This window comes from Xenopus laevis, chromosome 1L, assembly GCF_017654675.1.
Source record: "Xenopus laevis strain J_2021 chromosome 1L, Xenopus_laevis_v10.1, whole genome shotgun sequence".
Taxonomy (NCBI): domain Eukaryota; kingdom Metazoa; phylum Chordata; class Amphibia; order Anura; family Pipidae; genus Xenopus; species Xenopus laevis.
The window spans coordinates 50,442,498-50,465,566 of NC_054371.1; the positions used below are offsets into that span (position 1 = coordinate 50,442,498).

Genomic DNA, 23,069 nt, shown 5'->3' on the forward strand with positions numbered 1-23,069 from the left:
ACCCAGACCAGCGCTCCTGCTCGGTGAAAACTGGATCACCATCCATTTCCACTTCTTCATTCACAATGTTGGATGCGCATACAAAGAGTGAAAAGCCCAAATTAAAAAAGCCTACTATTCTGCTGGCCCAGGGAAGAAACGTAAGAAGACTATAATGTGACACTACTACAGAAATGACCTGGTGCAGTTTTCAGCATTAGTATTTTCAGCAAACAGAAGGCCATCAGGTAAGTGATTATAATTAGTGGAGGGCTATTAATTATATCTCTGTAAACTGCATAAGGGGAAGTACAGTCGGTTGTTTGATGCAAATTTTGATGTTGTGGTAGTCACACAGTTAAATACATTTGTTGTTTCATATTTTTCATATGATTGTGTGTTTCCCTTTTTCTAGTATTCTACACACAGTTACACACACTGAAGGACTCGGCCCTAGTAGCAGCAGCAGCACTGTTTGCGTGAGAAGAAAATGGTTTGCTAAAGGGTTTAATTTTTGGGGTTAAGATTCTGGCTAGGCAATTAAAATTAGACTGTACCATCAAAAGATAAAAAGAGGGAGTTCCATTAGACCTAAAGTGGACCTGTCACCCAGACACAAAAAGCTGTATAATAAAAGTCCTTTTCAAATTAAACATGAGATCCAATTTCTATTTTTTATTAAAGCATTCAGAGCTGTTGTAAACTCATTTAAAATTCTCAGCTGTCAATCAAATATTGTCTGCCCCTCCTCTATGTCTTAGGCATAGAGGTGGAGCAGACAATTTCTTTTACTTTCCATTCAGCACTTCCTAGATGTCACAGCTCTCCACACATTCCCCCTTTCTCTTCACTGTTTAATTGTGTAACCAGGGCAAGGGGATGGACATCAGGTCCCCCATTCTGGTGCACAAACAAGAGATTCTGAGATGATACAAGGCTTGTCTTAATAATAGTGTCCACACAATGGCTCCTGCCTTCTTGCTATAATTATGAATTTCCAGACTGAAGGAAACAAGATTCAAATAATTTATATAGTGTAATTAAAGTTCATTTTGCTTGACTAATGTGATAAAATAGGATTTTGAATAATTTTTTTTGGGTGACGGGTCCCCTTTAAATAGTAATCTATTTTAAGCTGCCTGTCCCAGGGTTCAATAATATCTGCATTCATCCATTGGAAATAAAACAATGCGTTGGACTGTTGGATGGATCGGGAGCAAAGAAGTTGTTTCAGTGCTTTTGTAAGTCCCTTGGTTGTGTCTTAGTACAGAGCTATTTCAAGAAGAACTGCGCAACATGTATTAGAATGGATTGAGACGGATTCCTGTTCCTAGAGGTGAGAAGGGGTTCACTTTTGCCCACATTAAGGCATCGTTCAAAGAAATGGCCGACTTCCCGTCTTCCAGAAAGAACACTGGTCCCTGTAAAATGAAAATAACACATTGACATTTAGTTTTTTTTTTTTTTAAATATAATCATATGAGGTTTGGGCAGTCATAAAATTTTTAAAGGAACAGTTCAGTGTACATATAAAAACTGCATAAATAGATAGGATGTGCAAATTAAAAAAAAATTCTAATATAGTTAGTTAGCCAAAAATGTAATGTATAAAGGCTGGAGTGACTGGATGTCTAACAGAATAGCCAGAACACTACTTCCTGCTTTTCAGCTCTCTAACTCTGAGTTAGTCAGCGACTTGAAGGGGGGCCACATGGGACATAACTGTTCAGTGAGTTTGTAATTGATCCTCAGCATTCAGCTCAGATTCAAATGAAAACAGTTATGACCCATGTGCCCCCCCCCTCAAGTCCCCCCCCCCCCTGTCTGGTAACCAATCAGTAGAAACCAAGAGAGCTGCAAAGTAGGAAGTAGTGTTCCGGCTATTATGTTAGACATCCAGTCACTTCAGCCTTTATACATTACATTTTTGCTTAATTAACTATATTAGGAACATTTTTTATTTTTGCACAGCCTATTTATCCAGTTTTTGTTTTTATACTGAACAATTCCTTAAAATGTATTTGTCTTGTTTTATATTCATTTACTCTGTGCCTGAAGGATAGGTGGTACATGGGTATACCTCTGATAGGGCAGCTTGCTTTGGGTAGGGGCAGAGTCTATGCCTATAATAAAATGCTTGTAAGGTACTACTTTTGCCTCTACACTGAATCCATACCTGTATCCGTAAGCCAGTTAAACATGATACATGGACATCTGAGTGACTGGGTAGGTTGGACCCTGTAACATAGTCTGGTCCAGTCAATCCTTTAAGGGGTTCTTCTTTTATTTTTGATAGAAGGTTTGAATAAATTTTCCTTTGGGACTCTGTAGGAGGGGTGTATGGAAGATCATCACCTGATCTTTGCATCAAATAGAAAAAAAGCATGTTGGAACAATATAGCTGTAAATGCCACATATTATTTCAGCATAATCCTAATACTGTATATGTCAACAGCAGTGAATGTTTTTTCCACCGCTACATGATGTAGATACTTGGTGCAGAAATGAAGTCTAATATCTTAATATCCAATGTGGTAGCCAATGTTCTCATGCTGAGACAAAACTTGTGTACTAAATGTCTGAGGATATGAAGCTAAATCAGTCATTTTTGCACCAGAATTTTCTGCCACTTTGAAAGTAAAAAGTCAGAATTGATTAGTGCCAGAGTTTCTCCTAAATATAATTCCTCTCTCTTTTTTTAAATTAAAAGATAATGGCATTATTTAGGCATCAGATCAGGCATCAGCATTGCAATGATTTCAGTTAAAAATTGTGTTTTTTCCTCCTCCTCAGGGAATGTATTTTGTACAAATCCTGAGTTGGTATATATTACAGATCATATTTTTCTTAACTGAGAGTGTCAGACATTTAACTCTGACCAATTTACACATAAAAAACAAACCACATTTTACTTTCTAGCGCATTATTAAGCTCTGAATGTCCCTAGAAACGCACCCAAGCGTCAGTGAAGGCCACTCACTTGTTAGTAGACAGAGTGCAGGCTCTCCATGCGTCCAGTTCCACCGACAGCTGCCCTATCTGCAGGGGAACAGACACCTCACGACGCTTCAAAAGCTGACTGCAAGTTATTATAAAAAGAAGTGAAAACAAAATAAATAGATTATTTTTGAATATTGGTAGTTTCTTCTGATGAGACAAGATGCTCTGTTAGATCAGAGATAATAGGGTCGTGATTTCTCTACATGTAAAACTATGACCCTAAAGGCAAACTGTCTCCTTAGCTGGTGAACAGCATATACTTTAGGGAGTCACAGGAAGAGCATGGGGCAAACACCACTTCCATCCTCACAAGAAGTTTGAAATAACGGCACATGGACTATGATTCTGGGAATTATACTCAAACCATGGGGTTTCTTTATCAAATAGTGAAGTTAGAGATCGCCACAGTCCCCTATAGCGAAATTCCGCCACTCTCCATTCATTTCTATGGGATTTTTAAAAGAGTATTTATCAATGGGTGAAAAGGAAAGTTCACCTTTTGATAAATATGCCTTTCAAAATGCCATAGAAATGAATGGAGAGTGGCGGAATTTCACACTAGCAGACTGGCGATCTCTAACTTCATTTTTTGATAAATATGCCCCAGTATAAGAAGATCACATCCACTGCTATTAGGGAGTCAAGGTTCCTGCTCACCTCCTCGTAAAAGGCAATTCAATTTGCCTTTTTTGTCGGTTTCACATAAACCATGCTGGCACAAACTCATAGTATTATGATTTGCAATGAAGTCAACTATTTTACCCCTTCGAAAAACTTTCCTACCAGGTCTTAAGCCATCTCAATATGTATCATTGAGTTTATGTGAACCTTATGACAATTATTATTATAATTATCATTAACATGTATTTATATAGCGCCAACATATTGCAAAGCACTGTACATATTGCGTAGCACTGTTTTGTTGAGACTAATCTGCAGATGGAATATGACGCTACACATGGCTCCGCTCTGCTGCAGAACTTTTAGTGTGTCATTAGCTTATGGGGGTTCCCGAACAAAATGTGAAACAAACTGTGATATTTCTGTACCTGCATAGATTTGCAACTGATAGTAGAATTCCATACTTATCTGGGTATAATTATTATGCATTATTCATAACAAGTCACCTTGTGTATTCATAAAGTGCAGGGACAATGCTTGTGTAGTGCCTTCTGATGGCAAGTAAAGCCCCAGTGTATCCACATAGTATGAGCAGCTCATTCCGCACTCTGTTAAAAAAAACAATATGTAAATCCTTTCAAATCCTTCAAGAAAAAAAAATTAATGGATGATTATGCCCCCCTCCCACAAAAAATAAAACCACAGAAAGAGTCCACATTGATAAAGCTGTTACATCTAAATCAATTCTAAATAAGCACATTTTCACTTTTCACGTATTACTTAAGAAAGTAATTATTGCCTGAATTTGCAGTGCATTGTTTATTGTCCTGACCCCCTGCTTCCTGGCCTGAGGCATTGGGATATTTATTACCCAGCCCAATGACATAATACATTGTTAAGTCCTGCAGCGGGTAGGTTACCCGGAAAAACCTGCGGTACCCTCCGGGTTGTGGGTAGAAGTTCTGGGTGCAGGTATAGACGCGGGGCGGCGGTTCTGCTGGGTCGGGCTGCGGGTCTTCTCAATAGCTATTATTATTAATTTTTTCTGATCACGTCTACTTCCGATGAGGTCACTTCCAGTTTACAATGACAGCACTTCCTGTTTTACTCCTTTTTTACTGATCACGCCTACTTCCGATGATGTCACTTCCGGTTTACGGCAGCACTTCCTGATTCTTAATGGTCAGCGGGTCCTGGTTGTGGCTAAGGTACTTGCGGGTCGGGTAGCGTTCCAATCGAGTAAGAATGTGGGTTGCGGATCTGGATTGCAGGTTGCAGGTACGGGTTCCAAAAAATGGACCCGTGCAGGACTCTAATACATGGTACTTGTTAATATTTTCTTTATAACCTTGTTATACATTGTTGTATCATTCAGTTATAGCAGTAAAATATAGCAAAGAAGTGTTCTTCACCCTAATGCTCACCCTAATTTACCTTCAAGGTGGGCTTCACCAACATCTGGTATGCCCCCCCCCTCGTGGCAACCCCATTGATTGGGGACCACTGCTATACAATATATACAGTATACACTGCAGTTGTTTGTGGAAGGAGGAAGATAGAATACTTACTCACTACATTTATGGAGAACTAATCGTTCAGTTCGTATGTAACTGAGAAGATCAAGAACTGGACAAATGGAGTCTAAAGTCCAGTGGGAGCTGCTTATTTGTTCTGTGGAATACAGAACAGAAAAAAACATTTAGTAAATGACAGAGAAATCATTAGACACACACTATTATGCCTGAAAACCAAGGGAGGGTAGGGCTCATTTTATAGGGGTCATTTTTCTTTCCTTGAGAAGTAGACTAAAGCATCAACATCTCCTCATATAATAACTAATTAAACAGGTAAAGAATACACAAGAGTACAATGAGTATTTTCTGAACAGCTATATTATAAAGAATAACCTAAAACGTCAATTTACAAATAACATGACATTAGACAGATGCACTATACCTTTTACAAAATGGATACCAATAGGAAGAGCCTTTTCTGGTTCGGAACTTAGCAAGTAATATTTGACGGCCTGAAAGATATCTCCATCTTCATGGGATTGATTTGCTAGCTGAGCACACTCTTCCAAACATGGCAGGTCACACTGTAATGCAATCAGATAGGATTATTCATTATACATTGGGAACTGTATTAGTGTTGAACAGTAATCTGGACCCATACAGAGGGACTATGGAGAGTATCCTGAGCAGCTGTATCACTGTCTGGACTGGGAACTGCACTGTCATGGAGCGCAAGACCCTACAGAGTATAGTGAAGACAGCAGAGAAGATCATAGGTGTCTCTCTTTCTTCCATCACGGACATTTACACCACTCGCTGCATCCGTAAAGCCACCAGCATTGTGGCTGATCCAAAACACCCCTCACACTCGCAGTTCATACTCCTGCCATCTGGAAAAAGGTACCGAAGCATTAGGGCCCTCACTACCAGACTGTGTAACAGTTTCTTCCCCCAAGTCATAAGGCTCCTGAATACACAAGGACCGGACAGATCTCTCTCACGCACACACTTCATCTGACATTACTATATACCACAACGTTACACAACAACTGTACGCCAACGTTACACTGCCACTGTACGCCATTGTATAAATAAATAGCCATTGGATACAATTGTTCTCTATGAGCACATCTGCACTTTATCAAAACAGACTTTTGTCTGTTGTCCGGTACATCTATATTGTGTGTAGCACCATGGTCCTTGAGGAACGTTGTTTTGTTTCACTGTGTACTGTACAAACGTATATGGATGAAATGACAACAAACTCACTCTTGACTTGACAAAGCCCTGTTGTAAGTCTGCAGAAAACTAGTCCCTAGTAATTACTGATATGCATTCACGGAAATTGGAAGCAGTATAATCCATCAATATTCACATTACAGTAATATCAGTACATACAAAGGCAAGCTATTACCTACAGGACCTGGGTGAATGAAACTAGTGGGAACAAACTAGATATGCACCGAATCCACTACTTTAGGATTCGGCCGACCTCTGAATCCTTTGTGAAAGATTCGGAGGAATACTGCGGGGTCTGCTTCCTCTATAGTTACGCCACTGACTTCCTTGTTTATGTGCTGAAAAGTCACGTGATTCTTTGGATTCGCATTCCTGGATTCGGTGCATCCCTAGAACAAACCTTTTAGAAGTAACAGCAGAGAGAAGCTACAAGGAGTTAAAAATTAAAGCTGAAACCCTAAGATGAAGGAGTATATATAAGCAGGATAATATTCTGTTTAAGACATTACAGTATTACATGAGGATGATACTGCAGCATAGTGACAGATAAAGCAGAGGTGATTGTAGGTGGGATATGGCACACACACTTGGATATATTTGGGGGCCGATTCACTAATTAACCCTCGATATTCGACTAGGAATTAAAATCCTTCGACTTCGAATATCGAAGTCGAAGGATTTAGCGCAGATAGTTCGATCGAACGATGGAAGGATAATTCCTTAGATCGAACGATTAAATCCTTCGAATCATACGATTCAAAGGATTTAAATCCAACGATCGAAGGAATATCCTTCGATCAAAAAAAGTTAGACCTTCCCCATAGGCTAACATTGACTTCGGTAGCTTTTAGATGGCGAACTAGGGGGTCGAAGTTTTTTTTAAAGAGACAGTACTTCGACTATCGAATGGTCGAATAGTCGAACGATTCGATCCAAATCAATTCGAAGTCGTAGTCGAAGGTCATAGTAGCCCATTCGATGGTCGAAGTAGCCCAAAAAAAACTTTGAAATTCGAAGTTTTTTAACTTCGAATCCTTCACTCGAAGGTAGTGAATCGGCCCCTTGATGTCTCACTGAGATGAGTTGAAACAGAAAATATCCATTTCTACAACTTACTTTGCTGTGCAAATCATTTATTTCTGCTGCACACCCTGGATAAAAAGCACACAGTTTGACTAGGAAAAGCTCGTTATCAGGAATCATCCTGAGAAGATCTGCTGCCAAATCCCTGCAAAACAAATGAGCCCTGTGTGATTATAATGATGTGTTATAATACAATTCCACTGCACAATACACAGGCCATCGCTCACCCCCCCAACCATTGTTAGGATTCCATTATTAGGCTACTATTACAATTATTAATAACAATTATTACACATTATTAAAATGAACCCAACAGTCCAGTGTACCAGTTATCTCCAGCAGCAACGTCTTTATATGTGTGTTGTTATGTAGGACTCTACTTACAGTATTGTAATTGGAAAATTGAGAATTGATATAAAAAAATGATTGCAAAAGCATAAAAATGTTATATTCCACCAGGGCCCGTATTAAAGAAACGCAGGTAATGCCCCGTATTAAAGAAACACAGGTAATGCAGTCAGGAAGCCAAAGATGAGAAACAAATGAAAATCAGGGATGTCCAACCAGAAACCCTTTAGCTGCTTTACAACAACTTCCTGCAAGTGTTTATACAAGACAATATATATATATATATACACTACCTGTATCCAAGAGATGGAAAGCTGAAGGAAAGCAATATCACAAAGTTAAAAGAAAGAAGTGAAACACTAAGGTCTACGTTTATTATAGGGGTTGTTCACCTGCTAAAAACATTTTTAGTTTAGTTGTTTTCAGACTGTTTACCAGAAATATAGACTTTTTTTTTCATTGCTTTCCATTTTTTATTTGTATGTTTTTTTCCAAAATTGAAGTGTAAAGTTTAATGTCTGTGTCTCTGGTGTTTCAGTCTGGCAGCTCAGTGATCCATTTAAACATTTAATCGAAACAATTCTTATAATTTGCTACGTTTAATTGATCCATTTCTCAACTGCATCTGTGGATATTAGCAACTTTTGTATCCATTCTAACAGCTGCCTTTAATGAAACTCAAGGATTCTGCCCAGCAGGGACAAACATAAGAAATGTATCAATTTAGGGGCAGATTTACTAACCTCGAGTGAATTTTCGAAGTTAAAAAAGTTCAAATTTCGAAGTAATTTTTTGGGTATTACGACCATCGAATAGGATACTACGATTTCGAATTTACTTCGATTCGAAGTAAAAATCGTTCAAATATTCGACCATTCGATAATCGAAGTACTGCCTCTTTAAAAAAAACTTCGACTTCATACTTCGCCAAAATAAAGCTACCGAAGTTCTATGTTAGCCTATGGAGACCTTTACTTTAAGTTTTTTTTTTGGTCGAATAAAAATCCTTCGATCGATCGCTAAAAATCGTTCATTTCGAACGATTTAATCATTGGATGGAAAGATTTTTATTCGATCGAGGATTGCCAAATTTGTTGAAAAAACTTCGAATTCGATATTCGAATTAGAAGTTTTTTTAATTTGATGGTCGAAGTTCGAAGTTTTTTATACTTCGAAATTCGACTCTTAGTAAATCTGCCTCTTAATGTAGCAGTTTAGAACAGTTTACAGGGTCGGCGACCCCCTTCAGAAGGTGAAAAAGTAACCTTTTAGATTCATTATTAGAAAAACGGTTGCAAATAGAAAGTGATTGAAAAAAGTCTTTATTTCTGGTGAACAATCTGAAACCAACAGAATTGAAAAAAGTGTTGGAAGGTGAACAACCCTTTTAAAGTGTGAGAAAACCATTACCAAAACCTACACTCCAAATATCTCAAAATCCATTTTCCACTTGAATTGTCTACAAAGAGTAAAATGCTTGTGATAGATTAAAAATCTGACGAAAAGGTTCATTTACAAACTTACTGTAGGTAGTAACAAAGCAGCTGACCATAGCAACTAACCAGCAATTCATTTTGATCAGTCGACCAGCATTTAGAAAATGAGCTAAATAGTTGCAATGGGCAACAGCACTGGTGCAAATTCCCAGTAAACACAACAAATCAGCCGATAGGAGCTCAGTCAACAAAAGCAAAGGCTGTATTTAATGTGTGCCTTTAGCAGCTGATAAGTACAGGGCTATGTTGTGCTTTGTGCCTCCCCTGCTGCTTCTGCCTTGTACATCCAGAATGGCACATGTGTGCCGGGGAGCTGAGATGCTTTGTGCCTCTTAGTAGTGGGTCCAAATCCTGAAGGAGCAAAGCACTTGAAGAGTGATGTATGGGAAGCACTATTTGGATTAGGAGTAATGGTCACTGGTAGAAATACAGGTATGAGACTTGTTATACAGAATGCTTGGGACCTGGAGCTATCCGGATAAGGATCCTTCCATAATTTTGATCTTCATACCTTAAAAGACCAGTAACAATTTCTTTTTAACGAAAAAAAAAACAAGACAGTTTAAACTTTTAATTCGCAAAGCTTTTATTAAGAAATAACTGACCGAAACTCTGCTTGCGCTCCTCTTTAAAAAAGGTGATCCATCAATCCATTGTGCGGTGTTATATTTCTCCTCCCTGCCTTCCTTACAGGAGATAGCCAGGGAGGAGAAATCAAGCGCCGCACGATGGATCGTCGCCCTGTCGCAATTTCTGAGGAGGAGCGCATCAGTAAGTGATTTCTTAATAAAAGCTTTGCAAATTAAAAGTTTAAACTTTCTTGATGTTTTTTTTTAGTTAGAAAGAAACAAATTTTTTAAAAAAAAATTATGTTACTGGTCCTAAAGGAAATCATGTAAACATTAAAAGGAGAAAGAAAGGTTTCATACACTACCTCCATCTATAGTACTCACATCGATGTCCTTAATCGCTATATGTTCTCACCAGTGCGCATCCAAAAACAGAAAATGATGGTTGACCTGCTGCTCTGCTTCTGTAGAACGCAGCGGCCATCTTACTAAAGGATTTGAGACCTCCTTCACCTCTACATCAGTAATGCGCAAGTGTGAAAAAACTTCCCCTGAGTGCGTCAGATGTGACGTAGCGCTCATTAGCAATAGCAGCACCGGCAACAAGAACTGCTCGCATGGCTAAATTTGAATGCACGTCATCTGGGGAGAAAGGCTGCACCTCTGAGACATGAGCATAACTATAATTGAGCCCAACGCGCCTCAAGACGTCACCCGAGTCCACTGCTTGATTCTCTACAGCAGAGCGCTGTTCCTACTTCTAGACACCAGGGAGGAAGCATCAACTACGCTTTGTAAGTTACGAGTGCACCAGACTTATGATAGAAATCTAAGTCTAACCTTTCCTTCTCCTTTAAATAAACCCAATAGGCTGGCTTTGCTTAAAATAAGCATTAATTACATTTTAGTTGGGATCAAGTACAAGCTACTGTTTTATTATTACAGAGAAAAAGGGAATCATTTTTCAAAATTTGCATTATTTGATTATAATGGAGTCTATGGGAGACGGCCTTTCCGTAATTCGGAGCTTTCTGGATAACGGGTTTCCAGATAACGGATCCCATACCTGTATTTTAATATGAGATGTGAATTTTTGAATCATGGCGGTAGTTATTTGTAGTACATGAGTTTTAGAAACGTCTATTCTGCGTTTTAACGGCACTTCTTTTTTCTATATATTTCTTTACTATGGCTCATTTGAGAAGTAAATGCATTTGTGCTGCAACTGCCCATTTTTATTTACTTTGCGCAGTGTGTTTTGTTCCTGCAGAATGGCTACAGACCTCTGCGTTTTTTTTTGCCGTGTATAGACCTGGGGCTAGCCCCTTGTATAGAGTGCTGCCTGCGTTTGGTAGCACTCTATCCAAGAGGGAAGAGCCGCCTCTTCCAAAATCGGCACATCCCATAAGCTGCACGTAATTTAGATAGGAAATAAGACACAGGAGGTGCAGGCTGGTAACAAGCATCATTTATAGTGCAATGCTTTAAAGAACAAATAGTGAAAAATTCATTTTATGGTTTCCTAGAGGGAAACTACACAGCTCATTATTCCCCTGCACAGGATTGTTTTTTGAGGGATTTTAATTAAAGGGGTCATTCACCTTTAGTATGATGTAGCGAGTGAAATTTATAGACAATTTGCAATTGGTTTTCATTTTCTATTATTTGTGGTTTCTGAGTTATTTGGCCTTTTATTCAGCAGCTCTCCAGTTTGCAATTTTAGCCATCTGGTTGCTAGGGTCCAAATTACCCTAGTAACCATGCATTGATTTGATTAAGAGACGGGAATATCAATAGGATCGATAGACCTGAATAGAAAGACGAGTAATACATATTAACAATAACAATACATTTGAAGCCTTACTTGGCATATGTTTTTAGATGGGTTTTAGCTGGAAAGAGTCAGAAGAAGAAGGCATGTAATTCAAAAACTATAAATAATGAAGACCAATTGAAAAGATGCTTAGAATAGGCCAATCAATAACATACCAAACATTTACTTAAAGGTGACCTGTATATTTATTAACCCTGACAAAATTGCGCCTGAGACCTGGAAACGAACGTGTGTTGGTTTGTTTTTGTTTCTAAGATATATCTTGATATCACAGAGGCATTAAAACGACCTATTTCTATGACTGACGTGTTTATCTCACTTTGAGCCTGACTCATTCATCTCCTGATCTGGTGATACTATTAATCTGATATACATACCACGTGGTAACAGTCATGCATTTCCTTGCAAGTAGCTCTAATGCATACTGAGTTGCTTGTGTTGCACTCTCCCCTAAGACTGTGCCCACGCACACTGCCAGCTCCAGCTCATTGCCACGGATGAGATTAGCCATGGCCAGCTTGCTCAAAACAAAAATGAGATGCTTCCTTTAGACAAAATATACGCCATCAGTTCTTTTCCATACACAAAGACACAGGGTGCAACATATATTTAACAGATCTTTTCTCTATATAAACATCATAGTGAATTACCGTAAATATCTATTTTTTAATGTCTTTTTATAAAAGCCATCTTTCCTGCAAACATTCCTTTATTTGTAATGAATCATGTAAATATGTTATTACGAGTCTTACTTCTATATTATCAACAGCTAAATGACAGCATGCAGCAAGGACTGCCCTCCCATCTTGGAAGTACCATTCAGCCAGTTCTGTGCTGACTCGATGGAGAAGTCTGCAAAAATAAAAACACAGTTCTTCATTTCTATACATCTTCTCTCATTATATATTGTAATAAGCTTAATCAAACTAATTCCAAGCCTGTCAATGTTAGTAGTCTAGTTACTAAATAGATTCTTTTCTGGATTAGAAGTGACAATTGAATATTATGGAGCAGCCAAAAACAAGTCTTGTTTTGATTTGTCAGTGGTAGGACATGGGTTGACTACAAGAATTTTAAAAATGAAAACATGTAATTTAAAAATGATGATAGGCCCACTTATGTATTGATGTTAAATCATAGACAGACAACCCCTAACTCATTGACTTACTCATTATAATCATCAAAGTTGTTTCCATCTGTTGGAGAAACAGTAGGTACAGAAACGTGCCCAGACTGCATGTTGCCTTCACAAGCTGCCTAAACGATAGAAAAAAATGTAAATAAATGAAACTGTAGAATAAAAGGAGAATAAATAACAAATTATATTGCTCTCCGTATCAGTTTACCCAGTGACTCCTCATCTATAAATTAATAAATATAAATATGTAATTATTATAAATAAATATACACATGCCTCAAGTGTGACTAAAAGAGCAATCACGCTATAAAGCTGGCCATAGATGTTGAGATTTTTAAAAGATCCGATCATCATCGTGAGGCCACGATTATCTCGGAACGATCGTACGAATTGTCCATTAACTAAAAAGACCAATTTGCCGGGAAAACAAAGGGGAGCTGCCTGCTTGGCCCTGCAAACATAGATAGATTGCACTGGGACCGACAAAGATTTTTTAACCTGCCCGATCAATTTCCTGACAGATGTCGGCCGAAAAATCGTAAGATGTTCGATCCTTCGAATCCCACTAACCGCTTGATAATTCCGAAGGATCGGTCGGACTTCGCTTAAATCGGTCGTTCGGCAAGAGAAATCTTTGCGTCTATGGGGACCTTAACATGGGGTCACATACTTCGCAGCTCTTACTCCAGACATATTACATTTCACAGTTAACCAACACTAGGCCTGAATCCTGAAGCAGGCTGGGTGCCTAAGGAAAACCTTGCCAAAAACTCAAACAATTTTAGTGGGAAAAAAACTCAAATTTTTGGAGATTTATTATACCCAGAGGCTGGAAAAAGTCTGAATCTGAAAATACGGCATCTCAGACCTGCCAAGGTTGTATATAAGTCAATGAGAGAGGTCCCTATCTGATTTGGAAGTTTCTGTGGTCTGAGCTGGAATTAGCCCGAAAATCTGACTACGCGCAGAAATTTACTACATTTTTTCGTGTTTGTCCCCAATCCAATCCAATCTTCAGAAAAATTCGGATTTTGATAAATAAAGCCTAGAGTTCTAGCCAGTTTTCATGTATGTAGTTGATTGTGGGCTGCTTGTTTTAAAGAATGGTAAAGATCTTTCACCTATTTTCACTATTTATAATGCCAGTGCTTTCCACTCTATTTTCCTAATTTCCTTATGCCCTTGATAAAGTCAAATTCTGTTTCCTGTAGGAAACCCCTGGTTGGGTTTTGTGTGGATGTCACAGGTGGGAGCCCATTGAATCAGACATGCTTAAGCATTTGAAGTAGACAGGGGTCAAGCCACGCAGTATTGTAAGTCCTTAAAAAAAACCTTGCTGCTTTCTTAATAATTCCCTCTTATACAAATCCTAACATGGTGGGAACCTAATAGATGCATAAGTACCCCCTAAAAAAAAATCCACCATACAAAGAATAGAAAATTAAATGATTGTTGAAGTTGAAGTTGGATTCACAATACCTGTGCCACCAATAAAGCTTCTTTCAGTTGTCCTCTGGAAGTAAAAAAGTTGACCAGCTTCTTCACATCCCCTGTGGCTATGCAGTAGGGAATAACATCATCATTTTCCTCTTCAATTAACTGACTCGCCCTTCTAAAATAAGAGTTTTTTTGTTACTACTGATGACTTATTAACTTTAAATGTATGCCTCATGCCAGGAGAATAGTGACTACTGTATGTGGTCAACTGGTCTTAAGATCTCAGTATGTACTCAACAAAACTATGAGGAGAGTAGCCAGACGTCAGACTAGGCAATTATATGTTCAACCAACCATATGGGACACAGTTGCCGGATTCAACTTTAACAATATGAAAAAAAAATAAATGGACATTATTACAGGAATTTTCATGTTGCCATTATCATTTTTTGTTCAAGCAAGAGAGAGAGATAATACAATTCTGTGTATGCAGGTTCCCTCTGGTAGCCTTCCTGACTTGGATGGATTCTTTTCTCAAGCTAGCCTTATTACTAGTATCCTGACCTTGAGGCAGAGCCACCTACTTGGCTGCAAGAGCAGTTCTCTTTTTGTCTGTGCTGTGAAGTGATATCTATATGCTCTACCACCTGGCAACTCCATTTTACTCCTGTACATTTTCGTGTTGTACTATCCCAAGTCTATAAAACTCAGTGATTCCTTTGTTCAGGGTTCTGACTGTTTGTGAGTTCAGAATCCATCATCAACATTTTATTCTCTGTTATATGACATGCCTTCAGTTGTCCAGCACACTAACTACACATTAAAAACAAGATTTTCAGATTTACAGTATTCGGCAGACGTTTCAGGATACAGCTGAATTCATATCACAAAACATAATAACGTAGAATTTGGGGCATCGATGAACCACAACAAGAGCTTGTTAACAGTTTAGAATTTTTTTCTTAGTACAGAAGGAAATACTGGTCTATTCATAAAGATACAGATTTGTTATGGTAGTTCATTTTTATTTGTTTTCTGCAGCCAATGGCTTAAACTTGACAATACCTAACCATTCAAGTGTATGGACGCCTTAAAGGAATTGTTCAGTGTAAAATTAAAAACTGGGTAAATAGATAGGCTGTGCAAAATAAATAATGTTTCTAATATAGTTAGTTAGCCAAAAATGTAATGTATAAAGGCTGGAGTGATTTGAAGTATAAAAAGTCAGTAGAATACTACTTCCTGCTTTTCAGCTCTCTTGGTTTACACTGACTGGTTACCCTGGCTACCAGGCAGTAACCAATCAGAGACTTGAGGGGGGGGGCCACATGGGTCATATCTGTTGCTTTTGAATCTGAGCTGAATGCTGAGGATCAATTACAAACTCATTGAACAGAAATGTCCCATGTGACCCCCATTCAAGTCGCTGACTAGCTCAGAGTTATAGAGCTGAAAAGCAGGAAGTTGGATTCTGGCTGTTTTATTAGACATCTGCACTCCAGCCTTTATACATTACATTTTTGGCTAACTAACTATATTAGAAACATTTTTTATTTTGCACAGCCTATCTATTTACCCAGTTTTTATTTTCACACTGAACTGTTCCTTTAAGGGCCTGACACTGCAGTGGGCATATCCAACATTTATATCCATAATCAAGCCATTTCGTTTATCCCTTTTAAGAACCTATTTTTAAACTGTGATATACATTATTTTGCAATATAGTAGTTTTGTTTTATTATGCCATATGAAATAAAAACTATTCTTACCTTTGCATCAGTTTTTTCCAGTATTTCATTGAAACACCAGGTGCTATTGAAAGTGCCTTGTCCCACTAAAATAAGATATATTGTTAAAAAGATTTTAATGGAAAAATTAAACATACAGTGTAGTAGCATTAATATTAACATACCCTACAATAAACACAAGTAAACCCATGTCTGGTAATTTAGAGGCCCCATCCAAACCTTTCTTGGTTCCTTCCATCTAAAATTAACTGCAACACAGCCCTGAAACTCTACCCTACTATTACATTAAACTGCATGAGTTTTCTTGGGACTCTCCTACCCTTTAAAACTATTATAACTGTAATGAAAATGAATTTAAAGAATATCAACATAAAATCAATTATTTATTAATTTATTAGAATCAAATACATTTATGTAGATCTGTACCAGCACATACACATATAGAATGTATTATCCAGAAAGCTTTGGACCTGGAGTTTTAAAAATAAGGGTTTTTTTCTCTCGCAATTTGGATCTCTGTACTTTAACTAAAACAAATGTAAACATTAAGGGGGGTTATTTAACAAAGGTCGAATTTGTGATGTTTCATCCAGTCCAAATTACTGCTGCACACTGACAAAGTGGATCACCATTAGACACAAAGTAGACAAAGCAATGCCCTTTATAAAGCCATGTGAGGTCAGAAACATTGCCTTGTCTACCTTGTATTGAGCCAATAAAATAACACAACTAAAATGGTGATCCACTTTGTCAGTGTGCAGCAGTAATTTGGACTGGATGTGACTTCCTAACCCGTGGCAGCTTGGGTAATACACTATTTGGCACCTGATGCAAAAGGAAAGAATACAGGGGTTGAGCACTTCAACATTGAGTAAGTTTGTGAGGTTATTTATACCTTGAATAGACTCACAACAGGAATGTTTTCTAACTTATGAAAAAAAACCCACAGGAAAATAAACAGAACATCATGAAAGCTACAAATGTCTTCAAATGGTTTAAAGGACTTCTGCCATTGACTTTAGCTGAAGTATTTTCGGATTATAGCTATTTTGAGTAAATTAGATTTTTCTTTTCCCAAAAATTTATACTGAAAACTACCCATGAAAACTCAAAATGTCAGGAAAAAACTATGAAACTATGAAAAAAATTTGATAAATAACACCTAAATAAACCCAATCTGGATTTGTGCAGCTAAATTACAAGGTACTGTTTAATAATTACAGAGTAAAAGGCAATTATGGAGGCCCATATTTTGGAGCTTTATGGATAATAGGTTTCTGGATATGAGATCTCATACCTGTACAGCATTTTATTATTATTATTATTATTATTACTGGGTATATAGCCAGATGGCATACAGTACCTCTCCAAGTTCTACCATAAGCTCACAGTATCTTTGGATTTGTCCTAGTCGCAGGTGGATCTCTGCAGCTTCTTTTAACCTTTCTTCTTTGCTAGGGGCTCCGATACCACCACCAAATTTGGACATTTTCACTGTGGTTAGTTCCTGTGCTTTGGACTAATAAACACACATATATATAGCATGTTAGATGGCAAATCTAGAGATGATCACTAAAAATTGAGTTTCATGTAATGTTGCTGTCATATATTAGGGAATCATTTCATTAAGTACTGTATGAAAATGTACTGCGCAATGTCATATCATAATAGGTGTATATCATTCATATAACTAAAGAAAGGTAAAGGAAAACACACCAAATTGCTTATAGCATTACTTCATTTCTTTCTGTCCATCTGTTCTGCTCAAACATTTATTGTAAGAATAAATAAAAATATAATTATTATTAACTGTAATTAGAAGTATACTTATACATATTACTAATCTCCTGTATTTTCATACAGGAGCAAAAATGAATAAAACATATGTAACATGTGGCTTCAATGTAAAAATATACAAATACTGGATTTTGAGTATGCAGCATGGAACCAAAAAAGTCTACAGACATTGCCATTAGGGTTCATTTAATAATTACAAACACGGTCGCCCAACTTTTGCCAGAGCTATTGCATTAAAGGTACTTGCATCTAAAGCTGTTCATTGTACTTGCACTTGGTGTAAAATGCTAGTGCACCACTGCAATGCATTTGGATGACTCACGCACCTGCTGACCCTGGAGCCTGGAGTTACTGTCACTTCAAAAGTGGCAGTAGCTCTAGGGTTCCCACAAAGGCATGCATCAATAGACGCAGCATAATTATGTCTTAAGAATTTCGATATAGACATCATTTTTTTTATTACTGACATTGTAGATTTTCAGATCAATTCCGTACAATTAGCATTGAAAGCACATACAATTCTGCACTTTATAGGGCAAATTCCCACTTAGCAGTCATAATAGCACTTTGCCTTATAATGTTTATTGGGTGTTGTCTGACACTGCACCACTGGTTAGTTATAAGTCTACTAAGTTACTATAAGTAGGAGGCTAAATCCTGTAAGCTTAGTAGCTGGAAAGAGAACTCTGAACTCATGAGCTGATGAGGGCTGCAGATGATGGCATCTGCCAAGTGCTACAGTGAAGATGATGGGTGTGAATGTGATCTGACAGTTATGAGTGGAAGACAAATAAATCTTTCCAATATCATTATTATAATAGAAATGGTTATTTAGTAAAATAATTATTTAAATGTGTACTTACTGTCTTAAACCTAACCAAATGTTTCATGTGCATTATTCCTTTGCAGTAGTTTTGTGGAAGTAAACTGTCATCTTGACCTTTTAGGACTGCTACTAAGTCCCATAGATTTTTACTACCTCCCGGAGGCTAAAAGGTGGAAATATAAAGAAAAATGTTATTTGTTTAGCACATATGATCAACTTGCGTGACTTGCTCAGCTGATATACATTATCAGCTAAATTTCTATTCCCTTAAATATTTAAGGTGAGTGAGACATATTATCTTTGACTTGTTATAAGCCTGTCTGTAAGCATTTCACTGGAATATGGAAGTCAGGATAGAACAAACAATATCACTTCCAGCTGACACTTAACCAGGGCCACTCCACAAAAACCTAACTTAAGCTTTTTGAAAAGTAAACATAATTTCAAGCAACTTTGCAATATACATCAATTAAAAAATATGCAGACTTTTCATGATTTTAATGGTTTCTGACAGTTCCCTAAGCCCTGCTCTCCTGCTGGTCTGTCTGACTACTTTGCTGAGCTGGCTGACTACTGTGACTTTGCATCAACAGCCATCTGTCCTCAGCCTGCATCCTCCAAACCCCACAATTCCCTGCACACATGATTTCAAGGATCATGTGTAAGGAACAGAACATCACAGTGCAATGCATTGTGGGGTATGTAGTTCCTGCATGCTGTCTGTAAGCTGTGGAGAAGTTGTTACAATTTGTAACATCAGTCTTTTAGTCCCTCCTTCCTCCTTCCCTGCCAGGATTTCAAATGATATAGAAAGAGAAGAACTGTTAACCAGCTGGATTTCAGCATAGAAAATAAGAATTTATTTATACTTTTTGAAGAAACAGGTAGCTGTGATGGATATATTAGGAATTTCTGTGTTATGTGGGCCTCTTTATCAAATTTTGGTTTGGAACCCAGAGTTCCCCTTTAAGTTAACTTTTGGAGGCACATTTATCAATGGTCAAATTTGGAAATTCATGTGAGTTTTTAAAAACTTCCCTAAACTCCCATAAATTTGAAATTCGACTAATTTGAATTAAATCGACTCACAAACTCGAATCGAATTCAAATCAAATCTGATCCCTGGACCACTCCCATTGACTTAAGCAGCAATTTGACAGGTTTTTGGTGGCAAATAGTGGAATTTGAGTTCTTAAAGGGCCAAAATATGACTTAAGCAGCAATTTGACAGGTTTTTAATGGCAAATAGTTGAATTTGAGCCAAAAATATGATTTAAAAAAAATTAAATCTCGCACATCTAATTTTTTTAAAAACTCAAATTGAATTTGAATAACTCCCTAGTTGCGATATTCCTATGATTGAACGATCAAAGGAATAATCGTTCAATCAAACGATTAAACCCTTCGAATCGAACGATTCAAAGGATTTTAATCCATCGATCAAAGGATTTTCTTTCGGTCAGAATATTGTTAGGAAGCTTATGGGCCTCGGTAGGTTTTAGGTGGCGAACTAGGGGGGTCGAAGTATTTTTTAAAGAGACAGTACTTCGACTATTGAATGGTCGAATAGTCGAACGATTTTTACTTCGAATCGTTCGAGTCGAAGTCGAAGGTCGAAGTAGCCTATTCGATGGTCGAAGTAGCCATATTCGACCATTCGAAATTCTAAGTATTTTTTCTTCTATTCCTTCACTCGAGCTAAGTAAATGGGCCCCTAAATGTCAATGTTACCAATATGATGTTATTGTTATTAATATAAGAAAAACAACACAGATATTGTTCACTAGCAATAAATCTTTACAAATCAATAGAAATGAAGGTTGGATACTTACAGAGAGACATTCTGAGAACCATCTCAGTTTCTTCCCTCTCAGATTCCCAGTCAGTTTATCTACTTCCTGTTTAATATCCCGGGACACCTTCCCGCAGAGTAAAGGAGGGGCTCCGGCCTCCATTGCACGGTCTAACACAGCATAAAATCATTTTTGAAACAATTTTAAAAGCAATACATTAAAAAATATTTATAATCACATTTACAGTTTTAAATGAAACCTAATACCCATCAGTAAGATGTACAGAGCAAAGTGAACACATGTGGCTCATTTATTAAGAGGGTGCGGCACACAATTACGTGGTGTATAGTAAGTCAACAAGTTTTTTTTATTCAAGCAATGAACTTCCTAAAAACATTTTTTTCTTGTTGGATATTCTCTCTAGACAGAAAAGGTCCCAAAATACACTCCACACCCCTCCAGTAAGTAATAGTTCTGGCAGGCCTGTCAATAACTCACATCTAATACATTTTCTATACTTTATTATGACCCTAGACTCTTGTAACGAGGCCCAATGCTTTCCTGAAACAAAAAGCAAACATACCAGTGTTACCAATGATCTCCTCCCACGGACGATCTGCCAAGATATTTATTTGAAGGGGTGTAATTAATGGTGTTAATGACCAAAGCCTTACTGTGGAGTCCCTGGAGCAAGATGCCATTGTAAATGGCCGATTAGGGTGGCAGGTTAAACCTAGGGGAAAGAACATACACAAACATAGATTTTAACGAACACCGCACACACACACATATGTATATAGTTTTCAGTACATGTTAAATTCCAGCTCACAGAATCCCACAGGAAAAAACATCTTTAGAAAAAATCTAAATGGGCAGCTGAGGTCAATTTAAAGCAGGACCACAAAGAAATTTAAAGGAGACATATTGTGTAAAAAAAGAATGTGCTAGTGCATTATACTATTTTTAATATAGAAGGCATGGGATAAAAAATAGTCTTGATTTATTAATTTTATTTTGCAAAAACCACACTAGTCCCATCCATCTGTTCCACTTTCTGCTGTCTCCTTTCCCAGGCTCTGCAGGATAGCAACCAATCAGCAGCTTGGCTGACCTGATAGGTAACTGAAGCCTGTCTTTGCTTGTGTGACTGCAGGGCTGTGATTGGCTATCCCCTTCCTACTGTGCTTCTGACAGGGACCGTTAGGACATGACTACCTCTCATCTGCACAGGAACAGATGCTGAAGCAGATCTAGGGGGGAGCACCAATAAAGGGGCGATTTTTAAAGATATTATTAATGTTTAGCCCAAAGTAAAACCGGCACCATATATTATACATCACTACATATGAGACTTGAAGGGTTTTTAGTCATGCTACAAGTGTCCTTTAAGATACAGCGCACAAGAAAAAATAGCGTTAACCTACCATACACATCTGCGCCATGATCGTACACTGTATCCAAGCATGTACCGTCCCTTGTATCCCAGACTCGAATAGTGTAATCCCAGCTGCCAGATATTAACAGGTATGGAATTTCTGTATTCCACATTAACCCACGGACAGGAGCAGTGTGGCCACTAAGCACATTTATACATGCATCTTGTGTGTAGTCCCATATACGCACAGTACTAGAGATAAAAAAACAAACATTGTTACTGTGTTGCTAAAAACTCACTTGAGTTTTTCTACTGTGAGAAATTCTGTAGGATAGGATCAGTCTGTATAAGTTTAAATATTTATAAGGGGAGAGCCTCACAAATAACTGCTAAATGCTTTGCCAGCCATGATTTTCCTTGCCCAAAATGATACAGACAATTGCTACTTATTGAATTGTTTGGCAAAAACCCTACTAGTCCCACCCATCTGTTCCACTTCCTGCTGCCTCCTTTCCCGCACAGGAGAGGAACCAATCAGCAGCTTGGTTGACCTTAGTCATATGCCCTTGGTGTATTGGGGTGCTGAAAAAGTCATGGCCAACAACTGAACATGGCTTTGTGCCAGTGGCCAGTGGAGCCAGGGCTGGAGTGCTTCACCTGAAGGCAAGTTGGGGACACATTTGAGTACAATGTCTAGTTGATCTCCTACATGCTGCTGGAATACTACTTTGATATACTGTACAGTCAGAGTCTGGGGTGAATAATGACCCTGGATATTCTTATAAATTTAGCTGAATGACTAATACAGAAATGTTTTAATGTATCTGTAACCTTGTTATGGGCTGCCGGGGGCCCTGGTCAAATGTTGGACCTCAAAAGGGGGGGCTTGCATCCAAATCTGGTGCTTTATGCTAAGGAATTTTCTCACACTCAAAGCTTTTCCACTTATCAAGTTTCCAGCATGAATGAGATATTACAGTTGTCCCCATTTCACACATTGGGGAGGGATAGATTCTCAGGCATGTTAATCCTACTGCTCTGAACCGACATAGCAACGGCTTATATTTGTGGATAAGAAATCATAATTGGTCAGGTATGTTCTTAATTCATAAATAATATGATGGCAAGGAGTGTATTGATGCAACAACATAACTGTCCTGTAAGATTAGTTTATAGTTTATGTAGCAGCCTGACAAACCCACATATTTATATCCAAACTGTACATTATATGAGAACTATATCTCTAGAACATTTGGCAGTCAATCTCAAAGC

General features: G+C 37.9%; 1 protein-coding gene across 4 annotated transcripts in view; it reads right to left on the reverse strand.

The window, feature by feature from the left end:
• Positions 1 to 1,026: 1,026 nt before the first annotated feature.
• wdr17.L (WD repeat domain 17 L homeolog) overlaps positions 1,027 to 23,069 on the reverse strand; it is a 66,278-nt gene continuing 44,235 nt past the window's right edge. For 3 of the 4 annotated variants that reach the window (XM_041589150.1, XM_041589154.1, XM_041589145.1), the window contains 18 exons: positions 21,847 to 22,049; positions 21,006 to 21,155; positions 20,462 to 20,592; positions 18,667 to 18,792; positions 17,370 to 17,525; positions 16,028 to 16,092; positions 14,301 to 14,433; positions 12,852 to 12,940; positions 12,436 to 12,535; positions 12,061 to 12,200; positions 8,078 to 8,098; positions 7,470 to 7,581; positions 5,557 to 5,698; positions 5,169 to 5,271; positions 4,107 to 4,208; positions 2,960 to 3,058; positions 2,156 to 2,339; positions 1,027 to 1,400 (listed from right to left, as the gene is read on the reverse strand). In XM_041589150.1, the coding sequence (XP_041445084.1) occupies positions 1,281 to 1,400; positions 2,156 to 2,339; positions 2,960 to 3,058; positions 4,107 to 4,208; positions 5,169 to 5,271; positions 5,557 to 5,698; positions 7,470 to 7,581; positions 8,078 to 8,098; positions 12,061 to 12,200; positions 12,436 to 12,535; positions 12,852 to 12,940; positions 14,301 to 14,433; positions 16,028 to 16,092; positions 17,370 to 17,525; positions 18,667 to 18,792; positions 20,462 to 20,592; positions 21,006 to 21,155; positions 21,847 to 22,049 (2,176 nt within the window). In that variant the 3' untranslated portion in view covers positions 1,027 to 1,280. The remainder of the gene's footprint in view (positions 1,401 to 2,155; positions 2,340 to 2,959; positions 3,059 to 4,106; positions 4,209 to 5,168; positions 5,272 to 5,556; positions 5,699 to 7,469; positions 7,582 to 8,077; positions 8,099 to 12,060; positions 12,201 to 12,435; positions 12,536 to 12,851; positions 12,941 to 14,300; positions 14,434 to 16,027; positions 16,093 to 17,369; positions 17,526 to 18,666; positions 18,793 to 20,461; positions 20,593 to 21,005; positions 21,156 to 21,846; positions 22,050 to 23,069) is intronic. The other variant, XM_041589149.1, reaches the window with a different exon arrangement.